Genomic DNA, 11,447 nt, shown 5'->3' on the forward strand with positions numbered 1-11,447 from the left:
CTACCATGTTTATACCATTTGGGGATCCACAAGGTAAGTAATAGATCTCAAAAGCCTTGGCGTCTCACTCACTAACTCACTCAATCTGCTTGTGTTACAGCCATCTACAATGCAGAGTTTGTGCTAACAGGAGTATTGCGGCAAGAAGTGAACTTTGATATATTTCGTCTCGGAGCACACTAGCATTCTTCCAAATGGACTAAGGAGCCGCCAGTAGTGAGAGCATGTGCTTGATGTGCTTGTGTGTGTGTACAGGTTTCATGGGATTGTGCTGAAGAATTGGTGCAAATGGCAGCAGTCGTCTGTGCAACAAAAACCACTATCACGTGACTATTGGCTGATGTTTTTACAGACTTTTATATAGGGCATCATGTGATGAAGAAAGTGTTTTTGTTATCGTTGTTTTAGCAATACTTTCAAACAGTCCTACAACAAGCCCTGTGGTTCATCAGCACTATTACTGCCGTCTCAGCTTAAAAAGCTGTCTACCATTTCATTGTGTGCAGTTCTGTTGCCTGGTGACCGATGCAAAATGTATGGTTTTATAAGATTGTTTCTGAATATGTTTGGATATATTTATGGACATTGGGGTTGAAAGACTGGACCTGTTACCTGGTATATCATGCCTAGGGAAGAAAGATTTGTGGATGTCAACTTCTTTATTATTGATTATGAGGAACACAATGTTTGGGATTATGTCCTTACTCCTCCACCTCATGAAGTTTATTTTATTTCTTGTTTAAGACTTTTGTGTTAAAAGTGATGTATTTGAATATTACATCAGAAATAGCATTTGCTGGATGTAGATCCTGATTGGAAAGTGCTGCTAACTTAACTGAAGTGCATAATAAATACTTACCATGGACATAGAGTATGGCTCATTCGTCAGTTTGGATAAACATTTACTTACATTACTCTCTCTTAACAAAGCCATGTCGAACATGTGGCTGAAAGAATGTTGACAGAATGGTAATTTTAGTTCAAAGTTAAACAATACAGTAGGACTGGTATAGTTCAGAGTTAGTGGAAAAGATACTGCTACAAAGCAGTAGGATTCTGGTTGTGTAACACGCTGTGCGGAGTTGCCTCCCTTCTCTGTGACAGGGGTTGAAGGATCACAGGACCATCCTTGCTCAAAGGCCTGAGTGTATTAAGCCTACCGCGAAACTGATTAAAGTGGAACTAAAAACTGCACACTGGCAAGTTCTTGTTTCCAGATAAAATCTGTTGAATGATGAAAAGGTTAAGCTTGGTTTTTGTGCCACATGATCTTCACTTACATTGTCACTGCCTGTCAATATGTTTTGTCTACAAGAGATTCTGTTCAAAGCCTGAATATTAATTTAAATTATAAATAGTAATCAAATTTATAATATAAAAGATTGTTGATTAGCCAGTCCATTTACCCTGGTTTCCTAGTCCAGTATGTTTGTACATTGAATTATAACAATGAACTCTAATTCGCGTACTCAGAATATATGCAAGGGTTTTCTTGAGCTGGAACTATTTTTAAGCTCCATGCAATGCAATGCCTTCTTCCACAGTGACACATTCCTAGTCCAGTATAAATGTACACTGAATTTTAACAATGAACTCTAATTCGCGTACTCAGAATATATGCAAGGGTTTTCTTGAGCTGGAACTAAATTTAAGCTCCATGCAATGCACAGTGACACATTGATTATCATTCCCACAATACAGTTGATTTAATTCCAAGTTTAAAGTTGACGAAATATGGCATGAGACATGCCAACAGCTAATATGGTAAATGTTAGTTTATTCAGTGACTATTCATACATCGATTTTGAAACTATTTAACTGAGAGAAATTACACTTGTTATTGTTAACACCCATTATTTTAAGAAAGAGACGCTACTCAAAAGAATGTCATGTATATTGTAGGGATTTAAAGGTTTTTCTGGTTACTGAATGATGACCAAATCAAAAAGGAATTTGGTGCTTTGTATCAAGATCAAATATGACTTACATCATATTGTCTTTGTGTTATGATCCCCGATGCTCGTTTAGGGTGAAGCTGAGGATATAGTAAAAGGCTCCGTATGTCTACATTGACTAGATTCTTTTCATATCTGGTACCTAGGTTCATCACAGTGCATGAAAGGTCCCAGTCTGGTTTGGTTACCTTGATCTATAATTTAAGGTCACAAAGGGACTTAAACATACTCTATGACATTCATGTTAAGGTCAGGCAAGTGTTGAAAATATTTGTCTGTTTGAACAACTACAGAGCAGGATGTCGAGAGGTTGACTGGTCATGTCACTTTTACTTTCATTACTTTTTAAGTTTTAATTTACATTCCTGGTGGGGATTATGCCACCTTAGTTACAGTAATTATTATCAAATATTTTTACATCCCTTGCGCTTCCATGAGCCAGGCTGTATCTGAATTTTCATTTCTCTGAAGGGCATTTAGTTTTGGTGAACGTAAGTCAAAGATGTTTTTGGTTTCAACTTCTCTGTTCACATTCTCTTCCCACAGGTTACTTGTCATATCTTCCTATGAACCTCTGTTCTAATACTGCTATATTTCCCAGTTCTCATAAAATCCCCTAGCAGCAAAAATATCACAAATTATCTCCCTTCTTTCTAGCCAATCAAAACGTGCTACATCAACTTAGATCCAACTTGACTAATACATGCAAATGTGGATATGCAAATATCCCTCATCTCCTGGTTACATGTGTTAATGTGACACACAAGAATCTAATGGCTAGCTTATCCGTTGTCAACGAGTGCTATGGAGATGCCATTGATTTGGCTTTTACATGACTGAATTCCCGTCTTGTTGAAAGATTTGCGCTGCATTGTGCAGCATACAGGAATTACAGTGGCATTAGTAATGATTGCCTTTGAAACGTCACTGATTGCACAACTAAATCTGATTGCAACCAGTCGTAAATCCTGAACACTCGCACCTTGAAAGCGTCATATCAGAACTGGAAGATGTGACGAGTAACCTCTGTGGGAAGAGAATGCTTTGTTCATTTGTTTCCTGGCAGAGATGTAAGAATTAACTTAAAATGTCATGTTTAGCAACAAGACATTACCAAAATTCTTTTACTTCTGAAATAATATATACTCTCAGCCAAGATGGTTGTTTCCTTTCTTAGAAACCAGAATGTGAAAGTCATTTTGAACATTGTATGGTGATTACCCAATTCATTGTCCAGTTTGCGGCCATGACATTTTTGTAATCACTTTCCTAACAGCCGTCCATGTTGTGTACTAGCTGAGTAGGTTTGAAGTTTGCTTGTGTAATTATTACAGACTGTTGAAGCTTTGTACAAAGGATCTGTCTTGGATGTGGCTCATTAGGACGAATGTTAGTCTCTGTACAGATGGACCAAGTTGGCGACAGAAACACTGCTGGTGCATGATTTTGTAGCTTGTGCATGGAGTGACCATATAGATGTACGTTTATTGTTGGGCCAAACATATCGTGAAAGTTTATGATTATGGAAGTTCCTAGATGAAATGCTTTTGCTGAATGTTTGAAAGATCATAAGGCCCCATAACACTTCAGTATTATTTCATTCAGGGTTCCATGTGTACTAATTCCACAGATTATTGGCCTCCAGCATGTTCCAGGATTTGCTGGTATGAGGTCTAAGTTACATAGTTGTTCCAGGATTTGCTGGTATGAGGTCTAAGTTACATAGTTGTTCCAGGATTTGCTGGTATGAGGTCTAAGTTACATGGTTGTTCAAGGATTTGCTGGTATGAGGTCTAAATTTCATAGTTGCCTGAGTTGATCCTTGGCCAGTTGACACCAAACATTTCAGTTCCTGTTTCCTTGAAATTTTGAGTCTGATTGTGTATTGTCCATCCACCTCAAAGGGCACACTACGATGTAGCTAAATTATTGTTCAGAGATCATCAAAACAACGTCCCTGATGTACAGTTGCTTGGTCTGAGATGTCATGAAATGAGTGGTTGGTGTGCTCACTCACCATGGGTTCAGATCTGCATCTGAATGCATAGACATTACTTTCTAAAATTCTCAAGACAGAAAGGATCCTGAATGACAAAACGTAGCCCAGTTTTATTAAATACTGTGATCTTTCTCTCTTTTCTCTAACTTAACTGAAATACATGTATACACTGCCATGGTGATTTCATAGAACTGAATTTGTCTACCAGTATATCTTTAGACAAAATTATTTGTTCCTGGCTAAATGACATTTTGCAGGCAAGTTACTCCACTAGGTGTGATTTATGTCCGGGGTTGTAGGCGCTGTAATGAAGAACATACTCTTGAAAACACATTGCTTGAACATGACCAAGAACCATGACATCAGAAGGAGGTAGTTTGTTCTCTTGTTTAAGAGTAATCTGCTGAGCATCATTTCAGTCTTACACTTCGGTCAACATCTCATGAACATATTCAGTTATTTGTCAATGATGTCATAGATACGAGGGCTGTAACGATTTAGTTTGATTAATTGAAAATAAAATCGGACACCTTACTCTCGATTTGCAATTACCAATACCACTGTTGTGATATATTTGAACACATATTTACATTTTTTCATGCAGCCAGAACATAATTTTGACTCAAACCTGAGCAGTTTCGAGCACTGGAATATGTGATGCTGGGCTAATTATCCAGTGAGAATTTTTGTCAGTAGACATTGCCAAGTTAATGATCAATTTCACTCTGAGAATTAAATAAGAGCTAATGTTTTCCTTGCATGATGAATCAAATTGAGAATGATTGAAATAAGGGTCCAATATTAAATCTAATTGGGGTCTGGGTGAATTGTTGCAGCCCTAATGGATACTTCTGATGTAGCATAGTTCACTTCAGTGGCTTGTTGTACCTTGAGGACAGCTGAAGTATTGGCACTTGTTATCATGCCTGTGTTCAGCATTCTGGGCATGATCCATAGCATGGATCAACTCAGCGTTGGTGTAATGTGGGATGCCCATTTTAAACTAAATCATGGCATCTTCGTAGGCTAGCTTTGTAAAACTGGCACCAGTACAAGCACGCACACCCATCACTACACAATGTAGTGATCTTAGGTTAGATCCAAATTTGCTTCACCTAGCCAGAATCATTGCAGCCCTATACGATGTTGTTTATGTCTGACTTTTATATCTCGTCATTTGACATAGAATATTGAAATCCTCTTCTCCATTCAAACATCCCCCACTTCCTGCATAGCAACTGATCAGTTCTTGAGCAACGTCCAGTGTTTTAGTGGGGGGAAAACCTTGTTTCTTGCATGTCATTGTCCAGCATAATGTTCTCAAGTTTAGCTTCAGCATCCTGAGTTGGCAACTGTTTTATGATCACCCTCCCAGAGGCATGTTAATGAATTTTACTTGAAAATGACAAGAAATAAATAATAATTAAAAACAAATGTGTTTCTTGATGTTTTTTGTTAAGACTGAATCAGTTTTCACAAACAGCTTGTCTCAGAACCACTACTTCAGTTATCAGTATGTTGATGGTATCATGTACGACAACCTTTAAGAGCATGTCTCAGAACCACTACTGAACAGATACTGATACCCTTTGGTGGGGACTTTAGGTAAGAAATGTTCAAAAATGCAAATTCAAATTACAAAGGTGGAAATAGCATGAAAAAAATCCTGTGAATTCATAGTTCAAAGGATTCACTCTGAAAAAACAAAGCTAGGGTGTAAGGCTGGATTTTCTCTATGTCCACTTTTATTTTAAGGCATGCGTTACCGAGTACGTTTTTTTTCCAATACACGAGGTGCGATCATCTGCAGTGCAAGATGTTTTGGCTGTGATGGGTACTATGCTACGAATAGATGTGGAGGAGGCACAGATGTGGAATTCCTCATTTGCAATGCGTCAAAAATACAAGGCCTACCTATCTAAATCGCATCGGATTGCAGCTCATGCAACATTTGCATTGGTGTATTGTCTAATGAAAAAAACAGTGATTGCTCTTTTTTGGATGCAGAGAAAATTGGATGTATAAATCCAGCTTAAACTGGTTTCAGCAACTGTGCTCTGCAGGACACAAAGCGCATGTGCAATCAAATGGCTTGAACAGGCATGCCTATACACACACAAAGCACCCTGAGTGTATTGACACATGAACCAGCCAATGAACGTCTTTGTGTACACTTAAGTGTACACCCACACAATCTGACTGGGTTGGATATCCTGTGTGCTTGGTTTTCTGAGAATCGTAAACCCATGTACAAAATATTGCTCTTTTGATTTGCAATTGGACACATTATTTTGTTTGTTTCTAATCAGCAATGTATATTATTTGTCATGAATAAATTATAGTTGTGTTTAATATTTGTTTAGTTGGTTGCATCTAAACTTAACATTAATCGCGTTGATGTAGTCCTTGGCCCATGTCCACAAAGTTATCTTAGTGACATGATGATCATAACGGACATACACTCAGGTCATAGCACTAAGATTACTTTATGTACATGGGCCTTGCTTACCTGTACTGATCTACGAAAGACTGGGTAAGACATGGATCTGGGTCTCCTTTCACAAAGCACTAAGGTAACCTTAGTGCCATGTAAAAGTATGGGAGTTGATGTTAACCATAGTAAAGGGTGCTTTGTGAAAGGATCCATTGATGAATACTGGTTATTTGCATTGTGGCAGTATCTTGGAGAAAGGTTCAAGTAACTGGTGAAGTTCAGGCAGTCGTTCATCAAAGGTCAACTTCAAAGCTGCCAGGTGACAGACACTACCTGTATCTCCGTTTAAGCGTGAAAATGGAGAAGTCACTTGGTGAAACTGATTGAATCCCAGTTGAAGACATGTGGGGAGATGGAAATGCAGCTCTGGACATATGTTAAGTGAAGAGTGACCTCCCTTGGTCTCCTGCCTTAGACTGAAAACACTGTATCCATTTTCAGGTATTCTGACAGTTTCGTACTGTCTGCAAGACAAGATCAGTTTACACTACATGTGACAGGGGAGACTTCATAATACTGCCCTCCTCTATAATGACTTCGTGCATGTTGACAACAACACTCGTCTGCCTGAATATACCTGCAGTATTATGGGTGCTATTGAAGCACGTCAAGTATTTAGGGCAAATGAGCAGAGGAACATAATGATCTGAATAGTTAGCGTGGAAGGTCGTGGGTTTAATTCCTGACTGCGTGATACCAAATAGTTGTTGGTCCCTGACTGGTGCTAATGGGTACTTACAGCAAGGGCTGGCTGACTCGTAGTCAGTATAATGTGTCTGAGTGGGGTGTTAATGCTTAACTACAGTATGGGATCTCAGTGGGCTAGCACTATAATACCAGATTAAGTCTGAGCTAGTACGGGCCTCCACGCACACTTGCATGCACTTCATCAATATTGTTAAGAGTGATGTTAATTGCCATTTCACCTCACTTTACCTAATGATTGTTCTCTATGCATTTGAATCTGAATTTATGCTTGGATTAAGCAAAGGTAATCTGGTGGCATTTTACTTGGATATGGTCATGAGCTGATCACCTGTGATACAAGCTGTTTTCCTGAGAACTGATTACCTTGGATAAATACTCCACTTTTGAAGTCTTGTATTCATATTGAATATGGCTGGTTGTGTTTGACGCTGCTGTATGGGTGTGGTCTGTAAATAATCATGTCTGGACCAGACAATCCAGTGATCAACAGCATGAGCATCACTCTATGAAACTGGGATACAATAACATGTAATGGTTTGTGGTGCCACCCTCAAGGTATTGATATACATTCTTTTCCAGGTCAATGGCAATGTTCTGTGATTAGCCTGTTCTCAAAATGTCCTCTTCATTGACTCCTTGGTGAGGGAATAAACCCTGAAGATGGTCTTGACTGTAGTTCCACATTGTGACAATCGTCACAATTCTTACACTAATCACATTCACTACCATAACAGTACCAGAGGTAGTGGGGAAGCCTCATGATTAAAGCATCTGCTTGTCATGCCACAGGCCCAGGTTTCATTCCCTACATGCGTACAATGAGTAAAGACCCAGGTTTAATTCCCCACATGGGTACAATGTGTGAAGCTTATTTCCCTGTCGTGATGTTGCTGAAATATTGCTAAAAGTGGGATAAAACCAAACTCACTCACCATAACAATACTATGACATACAACATCCACCTCTCAGTCTCATCATCTACAAGCGTCATTCACAAAGGCCCTAATGTCAACTTCACTTTTCACAAATTGATGGAAAAAACATCAACATTTCTGTTTTTATTTGTACAAAAGACAATATCTGGTAAGTGAGTCATGTCTTCAAGATAACAGATGCTTATCTATCGTGAGGAGGACTGAGCAGATTTTCCGAAATATTTAAATAATAATAGATTGTTTCAGCAAAGGTAATAGCTAAAGAAATCATACCTTCAATTTTCCAAAAATATGTCCACATGAAATGGACTGTTAAACTAGAGCATACTTTCAAAGAAGATTCACCATAAAAATAATCACGTAGACCCATAGAGTATAGAGAACTTTACTGACAAAGAGTCATTTGAGAGTATGCAACACATTTTAAAAAATTGTCAACGATATCCATTCGAGTTGAATCTGTATTCCAGTTTCGATCCATATTGAGACTAGAAAAAGTTTGTTAATAACATATAAATACCTGTCAACAATGGAGAGTGCGACAACCAGAATATCACAGACTATTTACTTGAAAAAGAACATTAATAAGTTAATAAAACAGTCTAACACATGCATATAGATCTTCCACCGCAGTTCACCATTTATAGCTTGCTGCTGCAGAATTGTCATGGAGTGAGGGCTGGTTGGAGGGAACATGAATTGTTGAATGGCTGGTCTGAGTATATTGCAACTTTTAAAAGTAATTCTTAATGCCTTGGCACCATTGTTCTTAAGAAATCATGGTTAGGGGAAAACTTTCCACCTGAAAACACCTGGTTCTGAACATTCTCCTGTAGTTTGAGAAGTTTGAGCAGGTTTAATAGTTTTATGCTGCACTCAGCCATATTCCAGCTACATGGTAGTCTGGACCAGACAGTCCGGTGATCAAAAGCATGATTCTCCTGTAGCTGAAAAACAAATAATTCCTGTAGTCTCCATCTATGCTAGTGATACTGATCGTGGGAATCACCTCACGGTATTTCAGTTCAACAAGTCATGACGCACAACTTTTTCCAATTCTTGGGGTCCAAAAAGATTAATTTATTATTCATGTGTTTTTCTTGGTGGCCTTGGCTCCTCACGAATTTTTAACATAATTCTCTACAAGGTACACCCGTGAAGGTCCCGGGGTAGAATAGGCCTTCAGCAACCCATGCTTACCATAAAAGGTGACTATGCTTGTCGTAAGAGGCGACTAACGGGATCGGGTGGTCAGACTAGCTGACTTGGTTGACACATGTCATCGGTTCCCCATTGCGCAGATCGATGCTCATGTTGTTGATCACTGGATTGTCTGGTCCAGACTCGATTATTTACAGACCGTCGCCATATAGCTGGAATATTGCTAAGTGCGACATAAAACTAAACTCACTCACTCACTCACTCTACAAGGTACACACACAATGCTGTAGTGTCTGGAGTCAGTGGTTTCAAAGGCTTCTTACTGACATAAAATGTCCTCGGCAGAAATGAAGCCATTATTTACTACAACGACATGCATATCATGCTTACTATACATTGATGGTAGATTAGCGGAGATCCTTTCAACTACCCTTCACATGTCACTTTAATATCAAAATCTTAACTAATTACTTTTCCATATTCAACATATCACTGACAAACATTATGTTGGATTGGACTGTTCATAATTTATGGCTAAGGGGAGTGATGATTTTATGAGAGGCATACACTATGTGATAGACCCCCTAAACTTTCTGTACAAAGTAAGTGACCTCCCAACATATCATGTACAAAAACAAGAACTTCCCTCCACCTTCCCATATTTCTTAAGCCATAAATTATGAACAGTCCCTTACATTCTTCCACATGCATTGCTTGGTCCCAAGATTGTTTCAGGTGTATAATTAACTTTCTTTTGAATGTGTTTGTGACACGTGCTGATGGGGCAGGATACCTATCTAAACACTTGGCAGTACTAATTCTTGAACAAATGTCATTGAGTCATACAACAGATATTGTTATTATCTGGGATTTCTTATGAATAATTAAGATATTTTGTTGCTTCTATATTACATCAATGAAATGTGTAAGCAATATGAAACACACCAAACATTCTAACACGTTAAGGATTACGCAAATATTGGGATTAGTGGTAAACTTCACATGATTCTGTACCATGCTGCCATAAACTAGTTCATGGGTTGTAATCAAACACTTTGAAAACATACATGCTTAACTTTTGTTACAAATCATGTCCTGTGGACTTTGACATGATATACATTGAAACCTGGCAACATCAACACCTGTCTAATCCAGCACACTGTCAAATATGGCATAGAATGTTGGTCCCACCACTTTACAATGATACTATGATCATAAACACAATGTCTAATGCAGTACCTGTCTGTTCTGTATTCCAGCATATCTTTCCAGTCCCAGCAAGCAATTTTAACTGCAACTAACAATGTTTAAACTGGCATGGGTACGAGCAATCCAATCAAGAACTCATAATACGTTCATTAATCCTCTTGGCACGCTAGAAAATCAGGAGGAACCGTGGTTATGGGAGGATTGCATTTATTATCTGTCATCAACATCGTTTGAATTTGTTGCACAAATACAGAAGGCCAAAGGCATTATAGAGAAAAAGAGACTGACAAGTGTAAATGGCAGCCATGTTGGAAAATGATTGTCACTGTCTAATCTGGCACCCTGCATTTTTTTTTCGGTCCTGTGGGTTGCCAATTTAGACAGGTTTCACTGTAGTCTGATATTAACCTTACTGTATTTGTATGAAATTCACAAACCTGGAAATGGTGCTTACAAGCCTTGACATTTCATACCAACAATTACAGGTTTCTGGTGTGTCAAAGGGACACAACTCTACAACCCCATTCACACCTCACTGCTACCCCAAAATTTGCAAGAGTGAAATATTTGATTCCGTGTTTTCTGTTTCAGATCATATAAAACAGAGGAAGTTGCTTTGCTTTTCTTCCTTTGGAGCAAGTATACAAAAGGGTCATTGTACAAATACTTGAAAGAAACATTTGATATGGGGGCCTGACAGCTGGGGCCCCAGGCCTCTGATCTTTGTATCTTCTTACAGGTTGTCCTAAGGGCTGTTGCTTCACTATTCATCAGAGTAGCTGGCCCTGCAGGAATTGTAACACCTTTGTCACTGTGTTTGTACCACTGTATCATTTATTATTCACATCCACTGTACCAGAACTGAAGCACTGAGACACTGTTCACACCCTCAAATGCTTTTAGTCAATGACGACTACCATCAATGGAACTGAACTTGTCTTAAGTGCAATTTAGTAGTCTCAGACTAGTGGTCTAGCATGAATCTT

The 11,447-nt window shown here is 38.6% G+C and overlaps 1 protein-coding gene across 1 annotated transcript in view; it reads left to right on the plus strand.

The window, feature by feature from the left end:
• The window catches only part of LOC137261398 (PAX-interacting protein 1-like), a 29,541-nt gene extending 24,153 nt beyond the window's left edge, over positions 1-5,388 (plus strand). The window contains exon 20 of the mRNA XM_067799144.1: positions 101-5,388. Within this exon, the coding sequence (XP_067655245.1) occupies positions 101-183 (83 nt within the window). The 3' untranslated portion in view covers positions 184-5,388. The remainder of the gene's footprint in view (positions 1-100) is intronic.
• Positions 5,389-11,447: the final 6,059 nt, after the last annotated feature.

This window comes from Haliotis asinina, chromosome 14 (assembly GCF_037392515.1).
Source record: "Haliotis asinina isolate JCU_RB_2024 chromosome 14, JCU_Hal_asi_v2, whole genome shotgun sequence".
Lineage (NCBI taxonomy): Eukaryota > Metazoa > Mollusca > Gastropoda > Lepetellida > Haliotidae > Haliotis > Haliotis asinina.